Source organism: Macrosteles quadrilineatus, unplaced genomic scaffold, assembly GCF_028750875.1.
Source record: "Macrosteles quadrilineatus isolate MER2022 unplaced genomic scaffold, UCM_ALF_1.0 Scaffold_1__1_contigs__length_201487025, whole genome shotgun sequence".
In the NCBI taxonomy this organism is placed as follows: Eukaryota; Metazoa; Arthropoda; class Insecta; order Hemiptera; family Cicadellidae; genus Macrosteles; species Macrosteles quadrilineatus.
This window is the reverse complement of record NW_026542594.1, coordinates 128,449,242-128,473,135: the sequence shown is the minus strand read 5'-3', so window position 1 is coordinate 128,473,135 and position 23,894 is coordinate 128,449,242. Positions and strand designations below refer to the sequence as shown.

Sequence of the window (23,894 nt, the reverse complement as noted above, 5' to 3'; positions counted from 1 at the left end):
AATCATCCTAACAAAACGTCTAACTTATTACTTTTATAGTTGTTTAATATAATTTATTGTAATCATAATAATAACACGTCTAATTTATTACTTTCAGAGTTGTGTAATATAATTTATTGTAATCATCCTAACACCTAAGTTAGAATTAAAGTGAAAAACAGCTATTTCAAATCTTTCATAAAGTTCACCCTAGAAATATTTTTTTCAGATTAAATCAAAACTTAAACATTTTAGGCAAAATATTGGACATAAATTGACTATATTTGAGGAAACACAATCGATAAATCAAACTATAGAAGTGATGTGTAAAAGGATGAATCAGAAACGGCAAAACTAATAGTAACTACAAAACATGAATGTGTGCTCTCGTTCTACGCAGTGTTGTTGGGTTTTAAACCTGTCGTCCAGGCGGTGATGCTAGAATAATACATGGTAGGTGAAGATGATATAGAATCCCTCGACTCGGGCCCTGTCAACATACTCCAGTCAGTCAACATATCACTGAAACACACTTGGCAAACTACAATATCACACTAAACATAGGCGTTAGGGCCTTCTTTCCTTCATACGCTTGCATTTTGTGGTTGTCACGGCTTGAATACACTTGAATTCCTAACAGAGAATTTATTTAAAAATTGATTTTTAAAACTTTATTAAGATGGTAAATATTAAATTTGTGAAACAATAAAGCCTTACATTTTGTCTTTACATTTCAACAGAAATCTTTCACAAGAAAATCAGGATTGTCGTAATGTTTTGCCAAAGTTGTAACTGGAAGTTATAATGTTATCACTAATGATTTTGGACGAACTTGGTGAGTTTATAAACTGACAAGTGCCCTAGAAGTTGTTTCATTAATACACCATAAACATAAGCGGATAGATTAGTCTTCTAATCTAAGTTTTTTTATTACTTAGAAAGTAATATGTTTGGCACTCTACTTAGAATTCAGAAAATTTTAAAGACAGGCAAACCAAAAAAAGGTGGGGGATTTGTAATTTATTTTGATGTTCATAATACTGTACATGCACCACCTTGAGCATGAGATTCACGCTTTACTATGTCCACGAAGACATTAGAAATGTGTATGCCAGAACGATTTTTAACGTAAAATTTTATGGAATTGGTCATATTTTAAAATATTTTGAACAACTAAGTTACACAACACACTTTACGAACAACTCTGCTTATCAAAATAGGATTTTCCCAAATATTGGTGTGAATGGAAAGAAGCCCCCTACATTCTTAAACATAAAAACAATCCCGCCATATGGAAAGAGGAGTGGAAATAAAACAGGAAATTAGGATGATTATAATGTCCAGGTAGTTCACTTTTGGAGATATGAAACTGAGAAGAAATTGGTAAGAAACACTTAAGTAAATACTATGTAAGACTGTTTAGACGTTTGTCTGCGCATTACTATGAGAACTTGTTTAATTTCAGGATTGCTGGATTAAATACACTATATGATACCTTGAGTCCTAATTCAGTGTCATAATAAAAATAAAAGAAGAAAGAAGAGTTTAAATGACCCAAAGAAATGCAAGTTCTGTGAAAATATAACAGTTTTACAAACCTGACAAAAGCAACTGGAATTGGCAACAATTTAAATTTCATTTCAAGCCACTAACAATTCACTTAGTGTACACATATTTGCTGTGACAGGGGTATTAAACTTCTGATTCTGATTTTAAATGATCCTATCACCCATTACTGTGCTTATTTTTTATGTGCAAACCATATTGTGAATTTTTCATGTTCATGATACTTGATAACAACATTGATTTATTTGGGAGTTTAAAAAGCTACAAAACTCACTGTATTAAAAAATTCCCTTGTAGAATATTAGACAATGTAATTGGGGAAAAAATCTGCTTGCGAACTCTACAGATCACCGAGTTGAACTTACAAACGGTAAAAGAAATTAAAAATATATTTCACATTGCTTTCAAGCTACAATTGAACAAATAACGAATTTACAACCGTAGTTTTATACAAGAATTATTAGTACCAAAGTGTGACTGTACATTAAATACATAGTGGCTAATCTAGTCACAGAAAACATACTACTATATAACCCAGAATGCCAAACCGCATGGTAAAAAGCATTAAGTGTTTTGAGAGAGCTTTGCCTGTCAATTGGTAGGCAGCGCCACCAGCGTTGCCATGCACTCAGCATAGCAACGCTGGTGGCGCTGCCTACCAATTGACAGGCAAAGCTCTCTCAAAACACTTAATGCTTTTTACCATGCGGTTGGCATTTTGAGTTATAGTAGTATGTTTTCTGTGATCTAGTTAAGTTGAATCTTTAGATATACAAAAATATTTTATTTTTACAAGATCAGGACTATGTTTAATCTTTATACAGATTTTTTATGTTTATGCAGATTTCTTCATAGATCTAAATGTTGCTAGATTTTCTAAAAAAACTTGTTCGTAGTATTTACAGTATATGACTACAATAGGAGTTTCATTATATAAAATTTAGTTTTAATGGTAATGAATTATGAAGCTTGTGTTTATAAAGTGTTAACTATTTTTGTGGTTAAGCTCGGAATTGATTATAAACATGCAGTTCAAAACAATTAAATCTTAAATTATAACCAGCAAATAGCACATGCAGAAAAAATTAGTACACAACCCACATGCAGATGCACAGAACACCATAGTATTAAAAAAAAACACCTACAAACAATGAAATATTCTTCAACTATAAAAAATTTAATCTTAGTATCAGTAAAAACTTTATGTCTTGAAAAAAATATTTTTTCAACTAGGCATATCTTTTTAAATATATCAGTTTTAAAATCTTTTAGGGAGGAATCCTAATAAGATAAAAAAAGTTTTGCAATGAGAAATGCTCTAAACTTGGTTCAATTTTATTTTAAAAATTGATTATTTGCAAAATTGTTATAATAAATAGGCTATAATGGATTTTTCTTATTTCATCGTTTATCATTAATTTTAAAAATGGTCCATTTAAAACTATGGGTAATTTTAGATGATTATAGTTAAAAAATTTACTGAAATAAAAAAACAACTTAAAGTCTCACCCCCTCCCCCTTATTAAAAACAATTGGTGTGATATACAAAATAGAAAGTGGATAAACATTGAAACATAAAAAAAATTCCACAAAGCAACATAAAAACATAAAATAATGTGATACATTACTCTTTTTATAAAGTAATGAAACAAAAAATGGTTCTGCTATTGAACCTAGATTTTTACATACAAGTGCATGTGACAAAATATGTAAATGTGTCTGAAAAGGTAACACTGCCAAACAACAATTAGATATGTATAATGTGCTTACATCAATAATATAAACATGAATATGGACAAATGGTTAAACTTGGACTTTTCCTTTAAAGTCTACTAAGGTAGAAAATAAGATAGCATAGTAAAGAAACATTTCTGATTAAATCTATCTTTTTTAGTTAGGGTCTGTGCCAGTGGCATTTTGTATGAAAGTAACTCTTTTAGGAAAGCGTTCTAAACCCCTCAATTTCCCCCTTTTTGTTTGAGGAATTTGGCTTAAGCCAGAAATCAAATTTGTTCTCCCACACTGAAGTCTGGTACAGTAATTACTAGGCTAGCAACACACTCAAAATCTTATGGTGAAGCTTCACTTAAAAATCTTTAAAAGGCTGTTAAAACAGGTGGTATTATCATGGATACGGAAAAAATAGTTCAAATGTCATCTTAGTTCACCAGTTTTTACAAGAAATACTTGATAAACTTTAAAATTAGGATACTTTCAAAGATCAATGTTGAAAATCTAAAAATAAATTTGCTGTGTCCATGCCAGTGGAATTTTTGTTGAAATAATTACAAACAATTTGAAAGAAACAAATTGGTATAAACCCGTCAAATTTTTGTCCAGGTATACCAGCGATCAAACCCGTCAATCCCGCACTGAAGTGCAAGATGCAAACCTCTAAGCTACACATTCAGTATATTAACCATTTGTCCACGTACAGAAAAGAAAATGTATGCAGAGATATTAATTACATTTTGATCCTCGCAGGGGGTTTCTGGCAAGTAAGTTGGTAGAGATGGCAGATGGGGGACCGTTGGCAGAGGTAGTGGGGCTAGTGGGGGCTGAAGTTGGTGCCCCCCCGCCGTCTTTGGTCCCCACCCCTCCGCTGCCTGCAACAAGCACACTGCACTCACGCACCACAACACAATCCATACCTTCCCTACACATACATCCCACTGTTTGGACACTTTTAAAAGGTGTATAATCTAGTGTAAGTAAAAATTAGAGTATGGCTACTAGTAGAAGTAGAGGGAGATCTTCAATAACGGACACAGTTCTTCTCAGGATTTGATTTGACACAGCTTAAGGTGGGTTCTGAACCATAAATTTTAGCATTATCACAGTGAAATTTCAATTATTTTTTGTTTTGTTTCAAATACATCTTAGCTGCCATTTTTTTCCCTAGGACGCTAGGCACGAGCCCGGGATTGTTTTTCACATTACTTCAGGCCAGACCTAGGGGTTACGGCAATATCACTTAGATAAAATCCATTGGTGATTTGGCAGGATTTGAACCCGGTACCTCAGGAACCGAAGTGCCATGCTCTAACCACTACACCAGCTCGCTCCCCATCACTATAGAGTGCAGACAGTGGTCTTAAACCAGTAAAGACCTTTTTGTCTGAGAATGATTATTCAAGGAATTAGGACAATAATTCAATTAAGAACAAGTAATCTCCATCAGATAATTTTGTGTCTAACTCTTTGTCCATCCCAAACATTATTTTGTAGGCCTAACTTTTTAACGTCCAAAAAATTAATGTGTCACTTCATAAGTTTTGACAAATTTTGAAGTCTTTTAATTACATAGAAGTAAATAAATCACTCAAATTGGTGACCAATATCAAACAGGAGGATGTATGTGCTAGGGAAATTATTAATGACAACAGTAGGAATGTTACCATATATATTAATGTGTGAATACCAATATTTGCTGTTTGGTAGGGTGGAAGAGAACTGTAAAAAAAATAAAAACTGAAAATTTAAATTAGGTGTTAGAGAGTAATTTACAAAAGATTGCAAACAATTTAAAAGACTTTCTGATTTGGGATATTAAAAATTAAGAAACATTAACCGAATATTAAGTATGCATCAAACCACCATCTACTGAAACACATTTAAAAAAATAATCGTATTCAACCCTTGACAAGGTGGTAGTACCATTTTGGTTGGCTTTCAACAAAATACTAAAAAAAAAACTGTCCAAGCCAGTACATTACTCTTGCAAATCCAGGACTTAAAAAAAATGCCAGGGTACCGAAAATTCTGAACTGCTGAGTATCATCTTAATGAGCTGTTACTGCAAGGATAACGAAAGTCCTGTTAAAATAAAGAGTTACAGCTATTAATGGGTGTCACGTCATTTTTATTAGTCTAGTCTACCTTAGCCAACTGCCCGAAAACACTGTCGAACGTGTCTTGTTGTCAACAAATGCTCCCGGGTCATTGGACACGGTTTTAACGAAGTTTTACTTTATACCTTGGTTGTACATAACATAAGCTGTATCCTATGTGGGGAAACTTAAACTAATCTCATCTGCTTGTGCAATAGCACTAGGGTTGTAAAGCAGTGAGACCACCAACCATCGGGTCTGATTGGTAGCCGAGCAGTCCCCGAGTGGTTTTTTTAACTGGGTGCAGGACGGATTGTTTTTCGCATTAGGCAAGGCCTAGAAATGTTGGCATTATCACTTAAATTAAATAATTGGTGATCAGCGGGATTTTGACCCAGGACCAGGGGAATCTAAGTCCCACGCTTTAAAAATAACTCAGCTCGCTCCTGAGTGGTTATAGATGAAAATTTATTTTTAATTTATTCAAAAATAATTAGCCTAACACATATTGTTTCAAATCCCAAATCATGTCTGCTTTGGTGTATAAATTAGTTTAACCACTCTATTAGAGATATTGTACTCATCCCACAACTTTAGGAACTGGATGAAATTCAACTTAACTGTAGCTTGTAATCAACCACCCATACCAAAACACACATAAAACTCCAAAGCTATTGGGTTAGTATCCAACCTTGATGAATTTTATATGTAAATAATAAAATCCAAGTAGCACACCTGGTAATATATATGCAAGTATACAGTTCAAGGAGTAGATGAGAATACATTCAAGGAAAAACTGTATAAACCACGATTATAAGAGACAAATATAAAAAAATATTAATTCTTTCATTGTTCCGTATAATTTTGGGAAGTCCATAACATCTTTGTTAAATATTTTGGAATAGGTAATTCAGATCATAAAAATATTTAAAAAATTCCTAGGATAAATGGTAACAATGTTTTTAATTCACATTGAAATTTTAATTTAATTGAATGGTGGTTTTCTGGGAGAATATTCATTGACAATTTTACTTTTCAGTGTAAATTTTGTTTTGAGTCAAAGTGATGCACTATTATATTAAGCTTTAACTTTTGAAACCGATGATGAGTTCTTTGCAAAGGGTTCAATTTAACAGTAATAACATAAATAATAAATTTCATTAACTCCTCTGAAAAAAGTACTTTAATCCATAGTATGGGTATTATATATAAATTTAAAGATTTATTACACACTGGTAAAATATTTTGAGAAAAAAAATTCTTATTAAAAATGCACATATCTTTGTGTGTTTAAGATTCTCATAAATTTATTTTGTACTGATACACTTAACTAGATAGTTTATTTTGGTAAAAATTAAGATGATTAATAGATGTAGGCCTACTGTAATATTATCTGGATTAGCATAGATGCTATTATTCTTCAAAACACACTGTTATACAAAAATGTTAAATATCCTACAAGTATTAGATAGTCAACAATAAAAAATGCAACAAAACATAAACAAAGTGCAAACACTAAGCAGTTAATATACTCAGGTTCAAAATCTAAAAACAAACAAATGATGATGGTTAACAATATGCATTATAAAAATTAATAATGTTGTAGAAATTATTTGCTTTAGAATTATAAATGTTTGTGCATATTCATGTGTTATGTTTAGTAATATTACCTAAAAATGATATCAAGATTAATTATATGGATCCAGAAGTCTCTAACAGATACATTTTGTTACCAACCTATTGTATCGGTTCAGATTCTTCTTTTCGGGAGATATAAAAACCTAGAAGAAACTATAAAAACAACTTTGAACACAGTAATAAAAGATGTAACAAAAACAAAACAGCACAAATCCATGCAAATTACAACATGACTTACCAAAGGAAAAATGTTGGGGGATCTAAAACAAGAAAAAAGAACAACAAAACAAATACAAAGACAGATTTTAAAGGAGTTAAGAGAGTTGTAAAAAATAAGACAATTTTCCAAAAAAATATCAAAAAATACTTTAAGGTACAAAAAGCAGAAAGATAAGTGTTCTAAAAATTTCTTGGGATATTCTTAACAATCGTTAACAACCGTCAATTATGTGAGGATGTAACGCAAGACTTATGAAAGATTTGTTCAAACATTCAAATGATGGAGAACTACAGGGACATTGGAAAACACACATTACATATTAGGAATGTGCTTCAACATTCCTGAGGGACCCCATAGATCAAGGGAAATATTGCTTTCGTTCATCCACATATTTTGATAAAGAATTATCACAACGGCGCCTAAGCTACAATTGATAATAGTTACATTACAGGTGATACGATCATTCTAATACTTAAACCCTAAGTTAAAAAACATACGTTGATTCACATTTTATTAAACTTTTATGTGAGGAGAAAAATTCATCAAAACTAATCTTTAAAACAAATACGTTATTTCTGTTTGACCGATCCTAATAAATAGAAAACCAAGAGGTCAGTTCCCAGTATTTTAAAGTTTTCCTTTATACTGTTTTGTATATATACAGACAACATAATACATAACCATTTATATACAATAAAAAAAAGAGTACAAATATCACGGGCATATACATAGAAGCAAAAGACTTTCAACGTTAACCCATTGCCCAAGAGTTTTCATGCCAAAATATACAAAGTGTATCAAGGAACTGAATGCATGTTTGAGCATCACGTTTTGATTAGTGTTTATTAAACTCACATTATACCCTTACCATCTTCAAAATCAGGAGACTGCAATATTGAAATGTATTTTATAAATTGATAACTCATAGTTCATTTGCTATCGACAAAGAAAGTACGTCCTTTTTCAATTTATCTTCTTTAATTCACATTATATCATCAGTTCTTCTACGAGCAAGGTGAAAGATATGGACATATTTTGACCAGGAAGTTTTGTGGTCAATGAAACAGAGCTCCGTTCCTTCATTTTACCTTTTGCGTTTACTAGAATCATGAATTCATTATAAATCATATTGTTTGTCAGTTATTGGTTTTGATTCTTCTCTACCAGTATTAAAAATTTCCTTTTGGTACTGTGATGTTAAAATAAGACATTTTAAAAGAATTTTCTTGTAGCCTATATAAATCTCTTAACCATCCCAGTTCACTGGCATTGAATCTTAATATGATTATGTGCTTTGAACCTAAATAATTGTTGGCAATTATATTTAATATGGCCCTGAATAACAAGGTGTAACAGAAAATCAACAATTGAACGATTCCTCAAAATTTGAAAGCGGTACAATAAGTATTAAAGAATTTGATCATACACCGGGATAATTTGAACATTTTACATGAACTAAAGTCAGTTCGGTTGGTGTCACCTACCAAACATAACAAAAGTTGGAAGATCAAAGCAAATCTGAACTTAAACGAAGCGGAAATCTAAAAAACAAAATACACGTATCATAATGCTCCTACACCAAAATAAACTGCAAAATTGGAATAATAGATAGGGAAAAAACGACAAAGAATCGAAGGGGTAAATAATAAAAGAGATAAACAGGATGAACGTACCGTGGGAGTTGGACATGAAGAGGTTGAGGAGGGAGGTGGTCCGGCGGGACTGTTTACCTCCAGACCACTGACTTGCATTACCTTCTCGCTTGACTCCAGGGGCCGTGGAGGGCTTAGCCTCTTCTACCCCAGCAGCCGCTACACTCACCGGAACCTCTTCAAACTCAATACAACCTGTACACAGAAAAACACAGTCACCACAGATACACAACAAAACTACACAAAGAGAAGGAGCTGTGGAGGGCTTAGTCTCTTTTACCCCAGCAGCCGCTACACTCACTGGCACCTCTTTAACCTCAATACAACCTGTACACAGAAAAACAGTCACCACAGATACACAACAAAACTACACAAAGAGAAGCAGCTGTGGAGGGCTTAGTCTCTTCTACCCCAGCAGCCGCTACACTCACCGGCACCTCTTCAAACTCAATACAACCTGTACAAAGAAAAACAGTCACCACAGATACACAACAAAACTACACAAAGAGAAGCAGCTGTGGAGGGATTAGTCTCTTCTACCCCAGCAGCCGCTACACTCACTGGCACCTCTTCAAACTCAATACAACCTGTACAAAGAAAAACAGTCACCACAGATACACAACAAAACTACACAAAGAGAAGCAGCTGTGGAGGGCTTAGTCTCTTCTACCCCAGCAGCCGCTACACTCACCGGCACCTCTTCAAACTCAATACAACCTGTACAAAGAAAAACAGTCACCACAGATACACAACAAAACTACACAAAGAGAAGGAGCTGTGGAGGGCTTCGTCTCTTCTACCCCAGCAGCCGCTACACTCACCAGCACCTCTTTTAACCTCAATAAAACCTGTACACAGAGAAACAGCCTCATATTTTTTCTCTACACTGTCACTATCTTTGAGATGGGGGTTTGTCTAAGTGGTCGAGGGGTCAAAGAATCCAAGTTAGGTTAGATTAGGTGCTCAATCTATCAGGTCAAGGTCACTGCACATCCTCACCATGATCTTCTGTATACAACATACAAAACTGTCAGGGTGCAACCAAGAAAGGTGTGTAAGTCTTCAGCAGAATTTAGATGGGTACAGACATAGAGTAAAACCCCTCATATCCAACCATAACGGGACCAAGCCATGGTCGGAACGGCCAAAAGATCGGATACGGATATCGGAAGAAGCATATCTCTCCACAGTTATGAAGAGGATTATGTGTTTTAACTATGGTACCTGCTTGAAAATGAACCTTTAGGTTTGAAACCTGGGTCGCTGACCTAAATTCCAGGATCACTGACAGTACTACAGGTATTTAACCTTTTTATTCATATCTTACAGTTTTGGCGACGGCAAAAATCATCTACCAAGACACTGGTTATCGTCTTCCGAGACCAACACTCATGAACATATCTTGCACTTTCGGAGACACAGGTATTGGTTACCCATAGTAACAGCAACACCCGTGAGCTCATCTTGTGGTATTTTGGCAACAGCGGTGATGGTCTGCTGCAATTAGGGCAACAGCCGTGTTTGACCTTTTGAGGAGCCGAATGCACTTGGCGTTATGGCTCCAGACAGGAAACGAGTAGACGGTCGGATATGAGGGGTTCTACTGTAGTAATAATCTAGCTTAAGCCTATTGGTGTTTATACAGGGTGAGTTTTAATTGTCCCCCCCCCCAACTTTTTTCTACATTTTTTCAAATATCAATCCCAGACCACTTCCAAACATTGTTGGGTAGTAAGTACTTCATTTTGACATTGTGGTCATTTCCGGCCGCCATCTTGGATCCGCCATATTGGATGCAAAATATTTTTTTCAAATGTAAAGGTGGGGTTGTGACCCATTATTTCGAACTAGATTTTTACCCTGATTACAATGCCGCAAACCGTTTTAAAAAATCTAGATTCATTCTAAAGTTATGAAGCCTTTTTAAAACTTTATTTTTAGCCCATTTTAACATTGTGCTTGTACAAACTAAGACCATAATCTCAAAATAGTGCTAGATAAAGATAAGTATACACTACCAGTCATTGCCAACCTATTTCCATTTTGGTTATGAATGATGTATTTTTTTCGGCAGCCATCTTGGATCCGCCATTTTGAAATGTGATAAATTATTTTTAATATAAAAGGGGTGTTGTGACCCATCATTTCGGATTACTTTTTTAAACTGAACTCAATTCCATGGTCCATTTTTTATTTTCATATTTTAATTTTGAAATATTAACATTTTTAACAAAAATATTGCAATAATTCATAAATAAAACTTGATAACAAAAAATGGATTGCGGCATTGTGTTTAGCTTAAAAAAGTAGTTCAAAATGATGGGTCACAACACACCCTTCATATTTAAAATAGTTTATCCCATTTCAAAATGGCGGATCCAAGATGGCGGCCGAAAAAATGCATCAGTCATAAATAAGTTAAAATAGGTTTACAATAATTGGTAGTGTATACTTATCTTTATCTAGCACTATTTTGAGATTATGATCTTAGTTTGTAAATGCACAATGTTAAAATGGGCTAAAAATAAAGTTTTAAAAAGGCCTCATAACTTTAGAATGAATCAAGATTTTTTTTAACGGTTTGCGGCATTGTAATCAGGGTAAAAATCTAGTTCGAAATAATGGGTCACAACCCCACCTTTACATTTGAAAAAAATATTTTGCATCCAATATGGCGGATCCAAGATGGCGGCCGGAAATGACCACCTTGTCAAAATGAAGTACTTACTACCCAACAATGTTTGGAAGTGGTCTGGGATTGATATTTGAAAAAATGTAGAAAAAAGTTGGGGGGGGGACAATTAAAACTCACCCTGTATATATATATGATAAATATGCTAAAATATAAGATGCTAAAATATGTGCGAAATATTTTATTTCTACTATTTCTAGTATTTTATCTATAAAGGCATTTTAAATTGTTAGTTAATAATGGTGGGTTGATGCTGTTTTTGCAGGCATTTTTATTTTTGCATTGGTATTATAAGACAGTATTAACCATTAGAGTACAATACATAAATGACCATCCTAAAATATGGACCTTAAAACATTGTTTTGTGGTGCCACTAAACTAAATTCATACCTGGCTTTTCCAGCCCAGTGTATTTGCTGAGGACAAACTGTTCAAGTAGCTTTTCAACAGTCATTTCCACACATTGCCTTTTGAATTCAATGTATTCCTTAAAAAGAACAAAAAATAAAGCATGGATGAAATAATTTTGGTTTGACATTAAGCACAACAATATTACACTAAAAATATTACACTTCAAAAGAATAGGATGTTAAGCAACAAATGATATGGTAAATTTAATTGAAATCAGCATTTCAGGATAGGTATACAGACATTAAAATTTAATCATACTGTTTGTTATAGCCGAAGTATGTTTAACGAAACGCTACTGAAAAGAGTACCTAGTCCATTTAGTTAACGATAGCAAGAACTGTCAAAATACAGATAAGGGGAGTCATTGGAGTTTGCTAGTTTATAGTAAAAATAAAAATACAGTGTTATAGTTATAAATAAAAGAGTTAGTGTCAATAGAAAAAGCGAAAGTAAAAATTCTCTCAACCCTCAATCTTTAAATAACCATTACTTAGACTCTGTAAACAATTTGATTAATAATTTATCAACATCGAACAAATCTTCTGAAGTCTAAATAAATGTGTTGAGGGGTATGGACACAATGGCAGATATTAGTTTTGAATTGAAACCATTTTCTGTTGAACAGGTATTTGAGAAAATTAATAGGTTAAGTAGTAGTAGATGTCTAGATGTTTTTGGACTAAACTCAGATATCATAAAAATGGCTGCAGTTTATATAGTTGAAGTACTAACATACTTGTTTAAACTTTGTATTGTTGAGGGTATATCCTGAATGTTTAAAATGTGTCAAAGAAATTCCTGTATATAAAACCGGTGATAGGTTAGATTTAATTAACTATAGACCCATCTATTCCTGTTATTAGTAAAGTATTAAAGAGTTTGATAAATGATCAAGTTGTATCCTATTTCGAAGGAAATAATCTATTTAATTACAATCAATTTGGGTTCAGAGCTAATAGAGGAAGATGCAGTTCAGAAGCTGATTTCTTATTGTTTAGATGATGACTTAGAAATGCAAAATAATGTATATTTGAAGTGTTATGATATGAAAAAAGCTTTTGACACTGTATCTGTGTTCCATGAACTAGTAATACAAAAACTTGCCTTTTATACGTTTGAAGAAAATACTTTAAAATGTTTTGAATCATATCTGTATAAAAGATATCAAAGTGTTTATTTCAATGGTGTTTTTTTCTGATTATAAACAGGTGTTACATGGTGTCCCACAGGGCTCAATTTTGGGCCCAGTATGGTTCATAATATACATTAATGACTTGCCTAAAAATATCCTAAACCTCAATGTTAAGCCATATCTATTTGCAGATGATTTAGCAATACAAATGAAAAACCCCAAGATTTATGTATTAGTTTTAATAATAGGCTTAATAAAATTTTTTTAACATTTGTAGGTGTTTACATAGAATCTAACTTAAAGTGGAGAGTCCATATTGATTATACAGCAAAACAACTTACCAAAGGAATATTTATAATAAACATGCTAAAGAACAGTGTAGATTTTAATACTTTGAAATGAATTTATTATGCACATATACATTTCCATCTCAGTTATGGAACAATTGTATTGGGAGGTAGTAATTATAAAAAAAAACTTTTGCTATTGCAAAAACAAACTTTGAAAATTATGTACAATGTTGAATTTAGTACACACAGTAAGCCTTTACTTAGGAAGGCTAATATTTTAACTGTACAAGCAATATATATTTTAGACTGTCTTGTATTTTTGCAAAAAATAGTTTTAGTTAAACAGGCACGCATGAATATGTACACAATTTCAACACACGAAACCACTGTAATATTATATCTAGAAAGTGTTGACATAGCACCACAGCTACTAGTTTTATTGAAAATCCAAACAGTATTTTAATATGTTACCCTATAGAATAAGATGTTTTAACTGTTCTAAATTTAAAATAGTACTTGAAAACTACCTATTAAACCCGTGTCCGTAAAGAGAAATAGACTTCATTAATGATGTTAAATTAAACCTTGGTTAAAACCTTAGTTCTAAGAAATTTCCTTGACTGTGCCATACATGTAAACCAATGTAACAGCAATAAAGAATTCTTATTCTTATGGTGAAACCAGCCTATTATCTACACTATTGTCAGAAAAAAATCCTCAACTAAATTTGTAGGCTATTATAAGTGAAATTTTTAACTTTTAAATTCATTAATTTTAAATAAAATGATAACTGAACAAACATAATGAAAATATGTTTTAAACATCTTATGAATTTGATATTGTATGAATAAAACTGCCAAATGGATAGTATTGAAAGTTTAAAAATAAAAATAAGTCTAATCTTACCCGCCCAATTAAGTCATGGTTGTTTTCAACAAGTTCAGAGTAGGTGTTCAGAAACTCCTTCATTTGTTTTAAATGTGCTTCTTCAATTTTTTGAAAGTGCTGAAATTAAAAATCTGGATTAGTATGAGCTTTTTAATTAACAGACATTAAGACAGTGGACTCTCTATTATCTCTTTTCTTTATTGCAGGAGAGTCAATTTCCTTTCACAACATTTTTGTTTTTGGATACTAAAACAAGACTAAACGTCCCATCACAGAGTGGGAACCAGCTAGAATAGTAGTGGATAAAGTAAGAAACATGACGTTGGATTAAGATTCGAACCACAGTAGACTCCCTCTTATTCGGACACCTTTAAAACGGACATTGGTTTAACCGGAACACACTCGGCGGAAATGACATCTCTTTAACCGGACAATTTTTATCAGCACATCGGTTTAACCGGACTAGATCGGCAGGAAGTGGGCGGTACTGAAACGACTGTTCTCGTGGGAAAGATTTTAGACCAGTGATTCTGTGTCTAATTACAATGCTCTCCTAAATTTAAGTCAACTACTGTATACAGTATGCATTTAAACGGTCCGTTTCAACGAGTCTTTGGGGACGTCGGTTTAACTGGAAAACCTGTAGGGATTCTACTGTAGCTCACTTGGCTGTGACTGGAGTTTAATGTTAATTCACGGTCAAACCTTGTACATGCGAAAGTAGAAAACTATAACCAATTTCCGAACAAATCCGACGAGAAGAAATGAACTTATAACAATAGGCATAGATGGTTAAAAAAGAAGCCAAGACATGTGAAAATGCTTAAATACATACCCTATTTATGTAGATTATAGGTATCATAGGAAACAATCTTTTAATTTGTTTATCTCAGGGTTACCAAACATCAAGAAAGACATCCTATTCTGTGATTATAGAAAGCTAACCGTTTAGAACCTTAAAAAACTTTTGCAGATTTATCTCAGGTTTGAGAAAATTTGTCTGCATATTAATTTAAATGTTTTGTATTAAAGGTGAGCTGAGCCTAGCCTACAAGCTTAAGGACACCAAGTCAGGAAATTGAGCTTGAACTGATTTTTTATGATCGCGATGCTATTGCGATTGCAGAACGTGTCCGTGAAGATCACTCTGTTGACAAGTTCACGCTTTTAATGTGGTCACGAATGAAGACTATAACGTTTCCGTGGTTACAATAGACTATGATGATGTCCCTACGACCACTGGAGGTATTCAATATTTTGCCGGGTTTGATAAAGAAAATGACAGTGTCTAGACACGAACGCGGAACATCTCAAAGATTTTTCAACGATTTGGGAAGACGTTGATGATGTTAACATTACCATGGAATATTTAATATTTTGTCACAATTGTGGGAGACAATAATGGTGTTTTTGTGATGGTGGAAGATATTCAGGATTTAGCCACAATCAAAGGAGACAATGATGATGCCCACCGACTGTGACATTTCTGCAAAATACTGAGTCAGTGTACAATGCACAAAACACCAAATTTGTGATTACTGGATTTAATGCTGCTTTTAATGCTGTTTTTCCAAATACATCAAACATTAAATTGCATTTTGAAAAGATGATTTGTGTCAGTTTTACTTACATGTAACCGTCAACAAGTTCCTGAAATGAATTTCTGTAGACATTTAGCGTGATCGCCAGCGAGAAATTCGCCTTGCAGTAGTTGGTACACATCCTGGGGAGGGTATTTCGGTAGTGGGAGTATAGCTGACGAGCCGTAGTCTAGCATTGGAAAGTCTTTTTTTGTGTACCTGCAAGTCTACATTGTCGGTTACTGTCCGTTGTGTACCTGCATTAAAAAATAGCAATTCACAAACAGCGTGCAAACATTAATTTCTGTGTTTTACTTAAAAAACCACCTAGTGAGACTCTTGAATTGTTAATTCAAGCTTATGGAGAAGAGGCGATGAAGAAAAGTCAAGTTTATGGATAGCACAAACGGATTGTGAAGGCCATGAAAGCAATGACGATGACCCTCATAGTGGATGTCCTTCAACAGCAGTCAAAAACGTAAACATTGAGCGAGCACAATTTCATTGATTTTAAATTTCCGATTTTATTGCACAAATTGTCGTACTCGCTCAATGTTTACGTCATTGACTGCTGTTGAAGGACGTCCACTTGAAGGGTCGTTGTCAATGCTTTCATGGCCTTCACAAAACCATTTGTACCACTCATAAACTTGACTTTTCTCCATAAGCTTGAATTAACAACTCAAGAGTCTAATTAGGTGGTTTTTTAAGTAAAACACAGAACTTAATGTTAGCACGCTGTTCGTGAAATGCCATTTTTAAATGCAGATACACGAGCGACAGTAACCGACAATGTAGACTTGCAGGTACATGAAAAGTGCTTTCCAATGCTAGACTACGGGTCGTAAGCTAAACTCCCACTTACCGAAATACCCTCACCAGGAGTCGTACCAACTACTGCAAGGCAAATTTCCCGCTGGCGATCACGCTAAATGTCTACAGAAATGCATTCTGCGAAATTTTTTACTAAAGTAGTATTATAGCCTGTGACATTAGGTCAAATTAATTATATGGATAAGCTGGTTCAAAAAACCAGAAGCTCAACTCAGGATCGGCTCAATCTAAAATCTCAGGCTCCCACAACTCTATTTTGTATGAATTAGAATAGTTCTAACCTTTTAATATTTTTTGACCATACTAATTTACAAAATATTTACATAAACCAATTATAATGTTTTCCTTACAATTAAGACTTTGATAAAATTTGAAAAATTTGAATTACCTGACATGCCAGGGACATTTTCTTTTCAAAGTCCTCCTTGACTGAACTATACTTATCTACAAGGGTTTTATACTCTTCTTGTGCTTTTTTTAGTTTCAATTCTGCTTTTTCTAGCTCTTTCGCTGAAGCATTATCTTTTTTCAATTTGTCCAGCTCTTGTCCTCGTTGAACGTAAATATCTTTTGCTTTTTGTAGGGTAACTGACGTTGACTGTATTGCCTGAGCAACTTCTAATGTTCCACATTCTTCTTCTTTTACCTGAAAATATGTCATATGTTATATGCTCAAAGTGAAAAATCACTGGTTGGTTTAATTTAGTGGTTGACACATTAGAATATTGTCAATATGTAAAAGTCCCATGTTGTGTGATGGAATACCCCACTGACGTTGTAGTATTTATGCACTTTAAATCATGTAGCGTGTAAATAAATTTCTTGGCCAATTTGGTTTCAGAATGTATTTGAAGACTTTTGGTCAAAATTGACTGTCATTATATCTACATGATATTGAATAATCTCGCATTTTGTTGATAGTGGTAAGAAATGTATAGGAAATATTATCATAGCAAGCCATACAATGACTCACTTCCTGGCAATATCTTATTTTGTTAGATAAATAACTGCTCTATAGTAATTGTCTTCCTGTCTTCTTGAGTTCAGTATTAAAGAAAACGCTGTTAAGGACAGACAAGTGACAATGTTGTGTGAGAAGTGTTAAATCGTTAAATGTGTTAACACATATGTAATACAATCTTGAAAGATTTTTAGCCATTAAAACATAAAATTTAGTGTTTTGTGGAGCTCCAGAAGAGGAAGAATGTCATACAATTTCAAGTGGTAATGTATATAGCCTACTGACATTATGTTTGAATTTTTTGAAATATCAGATGAAAAAATGTTAATCTGAAAACTTGTTTTTTTTTCAGGCAGAACGCCTACAGGTGGTTATAAAGCTGGGACTATCAAGACCTTAACTTCTGCTTTAAACTAAATTATAGATGTTACAGAAGAACTTGCTTACTTTGACTAATAAAATTTCATTACTTGTGCTGTTGACAAAGAATGCAAATACATAGTAGTCCCACTGATAAAAACTAGGAAACCACAAATTATACTGGTGAAATTGTGAATACACCATTTTCGATGATAAAAACATTGGTGGTTTTGTTAGGTCCCTTTTATTCACCGCGGTAGCCCGCCGCGGTTTTGTAAATGCATTGCCGTAAATGGGTGCTTTTATTCAAATAGGAGCGGTCTCAGAAGTTGCGGGTACCCGCGGAGGTTTGTAAATTCACCCGCTTGCGCTTAGAAATCGCAGGCGGCGAGCGGTTCGTATATGCATTGTGTTTATGGGATCGTTTAATCAACGCGGGAGCCCGCCGTTGCTCTTGCACTGCTGCCAACCCAAGTCACCAGTGTCACTCACTACACGTGGTCTAGTCATTCGGCTGTGCGCATTGTACTTAATGTAGTTGTTTTGTCTCTCGCCTTTCAAAATGAATTCATGTTACGGACATTTTTACGGAACGATTTACTGTATCGACGAAGTAATAACAGCTAAGTTCACTCAGTGACTGTCGACTATCGGAATGGGTTGGCAGCACTGTTACACTATACACGTGACAGCGGTCGATCGCAGGTGACACATTGGTGCAGCGGGCAACCGCAGTGAATAAAAGGAGCCTTATGGACCAGAGTAATACCATGGCATTTATCTCTGAGGGCCAATTAACAAATTAGGTAGGTACATTTGTTCACTGTCTCAAATATTTGGATATTGATCTTATGTGACCAATCACAAGAAATTCTAGATAAATAATTGCATCACAGATTGAATAAACTATATACAGAGTGTCTTGCAACCACATGAACAAACTTTGTCATGTTATTTGTGTATCAAAAGAAACAAAAAATGTAATATAGCATGTGTCCTATCTCATTCAGTTTTCGGTCTATCTTTTTGTATGTTATTTTTACAAAAACATTCATAACTCCTTACTGTTTGAGCTACAGCATAGAAATTCTGTAAAAATGTTTATCTTATTGACTAGGCTACTGTTTTTGTGCAAAATAATACTAATAAAAAATCTTGAACCGTTAAAAAATGGCACCTTTTAAAAATATTTTAAGCCAAATTCCATGAAAACCATTAATTTTACAAAATATTTGCAGGGAATGTAAAATTTACCTACTAAATTTTATGCAGATTACATATGCAGATTGCCGGCAACGTGTTCCCTAACTAAAGTGAGGTTATCCCACACTATGAAAACCATAGTTTTTAACCCTAATTGTTTTACTATTTTCGTGTCCACTATGACTTGTTTTGTGTTAAATGTTATGACACTTTCTACGAAACCCAACGGGTGGATTCAACTAGGCTATACAAATTTGGTCAACCTAGACTCCGACTGATGATGGACCTTCGGGTCTGAAATTAATTTCGGATCGATAAAATAGGATTGCTAAGGTATAAGGTCCTATCCTATAATATCCTAATAAGGTCCTTATAGGCTAAGGTCCTTATATCAATTAATTATATATATATATATATATACAATCCAGAGGCTAAAATGATTGATTCTCAGTTATTATTTGTCTAAACTAGGCTTATAAGATATCGTTGTAATCTGCATAAAATTTAGTAAATTTTACATATCCTGCAAATATTTTGTACAATTAATGATTTTCGTGGAATTTGGTATCAAATATTTTTGAAAGGCGCTATTATTAAACAGTTTAAGAGTTTTTATTCATATCTTGCACAAAAATAGTGGTCAATAAGATAAACATTTTTACAGAATTTATACGCTGCGGCTCAAGCAGTAAGGAGTTATATGAATGTTTTTGTAAAAATCACATAGGTACAGACAGATAGACTGAAAACGGAATGAGATAGGACACAATCATGTTAGTATAAATTTTTTGTTTATTTTGACATGCTGAATAACGTGACAAGGTTTGTTCATATCTTTGCAAGACAATGTTTTTGCAAGAGATGTTTTTTTTTTCATATCGTAGACCTATAGGTTATTTAAAATTACCACTATGTTTAAACAGTAAGAAAATGTTATTCACTCTCGCAATTCACGCATTACATTTTTGGGGATTTCTTAGTTCATTTAAGCATTGCCTATTTTAATATGTTATAACATGTTTAAATGATTTACTGAAATGATAAGCCCTATTTTAATTTAAAAGTGAAAAGACATACAGTTTTCACAGTAACTTGAGCAAACTTACGGTTTTATGCTTTTTATGTAGCTCATCAGCGTATTTTGTGACCTCTTTGACAAGCTCCGATATCTTGTGGACCATCTGTAGGTGGAGTTGAGATAACTTCTCCGCTGTTGATCGAACAGCCTGCCATACTGGAGCAAACGTTCCTTGCACACATCCACTGCCAGCCTGCTTGGCTAACTTTCCCAAAACTTTCGAGTTATACTCTTCTATGTTTGAACTGGGAAAAAAATAATTAAAAATTAATCTAATAGATAGCAGTTTATTAGAAACATTTAAAATTTATTAGATATATACTTGATCAGCATTGTTCCTGAACCTGTTATTAAATCTACAGGAAGTAAATAAAAAATATATCTGATAAAACTTAAAAGATATATAATTAACTTAGACTTATGCAAGACGGTAAATTGTTAAAAGATCGCAAGTGGTGATCAATTTCGATAAAAGTATAGTGTAAATATATGTTTTTAAGCGTTATTAGACATACTTTTAATTTACTTTCCCTGAATAGATTAAGTAGGCTAGACATACTTTTTATTTACTTTCTCTGAATATATTAAGTAGGCTAAACAGTTTAATTAGACAGAAAGTATTATGGGTATGATTTTACATATGTATACGCTTAAATAATTGTTTTTACTTTTTTTATCTGTGTGAATTTCTAATTATCTTTACTCATACCTGAGAATAAAAAATAAAAAGATATTTTGCAGCTTAGGATTCATTAAGAGTAAATACCAAATATCAAATGTGGTTTATTTTTAGTTCCAATAATAAACTATTACAGTACAGAGACGGTTTTATGTGAAGCCTGGTCATTCGCAACGTTGGTTAAACATATGAAGAAACAAAAATATAATTGACATGTGCACCATGTTCTGCGATTGTGGAAGACAAACGCTGATATCGCCGAGACTGAAGGATATAGCCTACTAACAAGCGTTGCTCGATTACCAGTGTTGTCGAGACCTCAAGAGATGTTCACAGGCATTGCTAAAAACTCGGGAGGCCATCATTGGAGTGACCGAAATTGCAAGATAGGCATAAGGTCGACACAACAACTAGAGACGATCACGAGTACAAATTATTTAAAAAATACAACAATAAGCTAAAATGTTATCAATCAAAGAAAGATATTGTTCCGTATTCAACTTCTTCCAGCAATGACCCACTATCCGAAAAAAAATCAGTCTTCCAGTCATACCTTACCTCCAATATTGTTTCGGATAGTTGGCTCTATACTGTGCCAGTACTAAGGTATTTTCGCAGTGGAATAAATTTTGTTTACTAATATATATTTAGCATGATATGGATTGGTTTGGCTTCAAGATCGTAGTAGGCCTACTTATAGCAAATTATACTTACATGGTTCAAGACCAGTAGTTTGGCTGGTCTTTTACAAAATCTATAAGAAATACCATTTAGTATAAAAGATCATAATCACCTCTCCCGGAAGAATTCAGCTAACTCCTTGCTGGCGACAAGGCCAAATTTCATATTATGGTACAAAACATCAAATCCATTATTCTTCTCACCCTGAAACATGTATAACAAATGGTAAAGGTTGCCACTAAAATTAAAATGACATCGCAGAAAAAACAATACTTAGTCATGAAAAAAGGACATTCTCACAGGTTATTACATAGGTAATCTTGTAAGTAGACCTATAAATAAATCATTGAGTGAGTGGAAAATGTAGATAATAATCAAATTTTACAATACAACAAATAACAGGAAATTTATCTTAAAAACAGAACTTTAATCCAACAAAGTGGTAGACTTTTGTTCTTAGGTCAAATAAGGGTAGGCTAACAGGTCTGTGAAAAAGTAAATGGAGCATGACATGAAAAGTAACCGTTCAACAACATGAGCAAGTCTAAAATAGAGAATTTATAGAATGAGATAAGCAGCAACTGTTGCTAAATTGCTGTTCTAGGGTGTAACATCTAGAGCCTAACCAAACATCGTCCATCACTATTTGATTAAAATGAAAAATATTTACGATAATTTAACTTTAAGTTGAGGTTATCTGATATTGAAATTGTGTTTTCCTTTTTACTAACCAAAACCCAGAAGTGTAAACATCCTCCCGAGGGATAACTTATCTGCCCTGCCAAAAGGAGACAGCCTAGTACTTAGGCCTAGCTCTATTTCAGGGAAACATATTACTTTGAATTAAAAAGAGACTATAATTGCAATGTGGTATGTGGATGTTTTCCATTACTAGAAAGTAAGTTGAATAAAGCAGACAAAAAATTGAAATATCATCGATGTTATCGGTATAGCGACGGTTGACGTCAATATTACCATCGATGGTTGACCAATCGATGCTCATCCCTAGCCTATGTATTTTTTATGTAGGCTGCCTATTTATGTCTTGATGTAAAACTAGATGTTTTGATTGTCAATTTTAAGCCTACTGATAATAATCTAACAATAAGAATAATTAAAATGATAGGAAGGGTAATTAGACTGTTGTTTGAATATCATAAAGCCTTCAAAGTCCTCAAAATCCTTAAGAAAAAATAACACTCACGAAGTGTAGCCCAACATGAAATTGCCTCTCACGACTACAGATAGCCACCATGAAATAAGAGCTTATTATTATCGTCAACCAGTTGGCTTTGACTAAATAAAAGGGGCTAGGCTATAGCGACTGAAGGTGTCGCTATTAGATGTACGGGACTGTAGGAGTGTAATATTCAAGCCTCCTAAGAGCCCAATCAAAATTTTATATCTAACTATTTAATTTCTTTCATATTTAAAAAATAATCATCCTTTTAACCGTGATTACACAAGGCTGGTAGACAAGCGATCTACAGTAACCTGCCTCCGTTAATGTATTTCTGAAAGTTACCTTTGACCGGATATCCTGCCTGCCTAACTAGCTTCTTGTAAACATGTATTTTATGAATAGCCTATGTCCTTATCTGATCCTAAAAGGTATGATTTAAGGTAGGCTATTAATTAAAACAGCAATACAGTAACTTAGAGTAGGTACATACGACAAAAAACTACGATTCAAAACTCTAGCCCAAAAACTTTACTGGTTATTTTGGGTACAGTTTCTTAACTGGGCTATGCTAATATTGATTGAAACTATCGATTTGATTAGTAAACCTTCATGCGATTTTTTCACCATCAGCAAGTTTGGTTGGTTAGGTTAGGTTTTGATAGTTTTATTTTATAATAGATATATTTAAAAATATCGATTAATAAACAATATTTTCAATTCGATAGTTTCAATTAATATTAGCATAGCCCAGTTAAGAAACTGTACCTGTTATTTTTAATGGCAAACTATAATACTTTGCTACTGAGCTAAATTACGAGCTATATATGCCTACAATGAGAGTAGGCCTAGTCTTTTACTGTAACGACTCAAGAGCATAAGTGAGAGACAGCAGTTACAAAAAGTACATAAATGGCATAATAACATCGGAGTATAAATACCAAGGTTGACTATAAATACTAACTGGGACCTAGCCTAGGCTATAATAGAGGGGTTGTGGGCTAGGTTATGAAAGACATTATCAGCAGAGCCTAGGTAAA

The 23,894-nt window shown here is 33.5% G+C and overlaps 1 protein-coding gene across 2 annotated transcripts in view; it reads right to left on the bottom strand.

The window, feature by feature from the left end:
- LOC128984690 (F-BAR domain only protein 2-like) overlaps nucleotides 1-23,894 on the bottom strand; it is a 48,435-nt gene that overhangs the window by 24,166 nt on the left and 375 nt on the right. The window contains exons 2-8 of one of the 2 annotated variants that reach the window (XM_054404032.1): nucleotides 21,787-21,878; nucleotides 20,343-20,559; nucleotides 17,101-17,358; nucleotides 14,317-14,415; nucleotides 11,968-12,064; nucleotides 8,988-9,080; nucleotides 4,014-4,151 (exon numbers count right to left, since the gene is read on the bottom strand). In XM_054404032.1, coding sequence (XP_054260007.1) covers nucleotides 4,014-4,151; nucleotides 8,988-9,080; nucleotides 11,968-12,064; nucleotides 14,317-14,415; nucleotides 17,101-17,358; nucleotides 20,343-20,559; nucleotides 21,787-21,878 — 994 coding nt within the window. The remainder of the gene's footprint in view (nucleotides 1-4,013; nucleotides 4,152-8,987; nucleotides 9,081-11,967; nucleotides 12,065-14,316; nucleotides 14,416-17,100; nucleotides 17,359-20,342; nucleotides 20,560-21,786; nucleotides 21,879-23,894) is intronic. The other variant, XM_054404038.1, reaches the window with a different exon arrangement.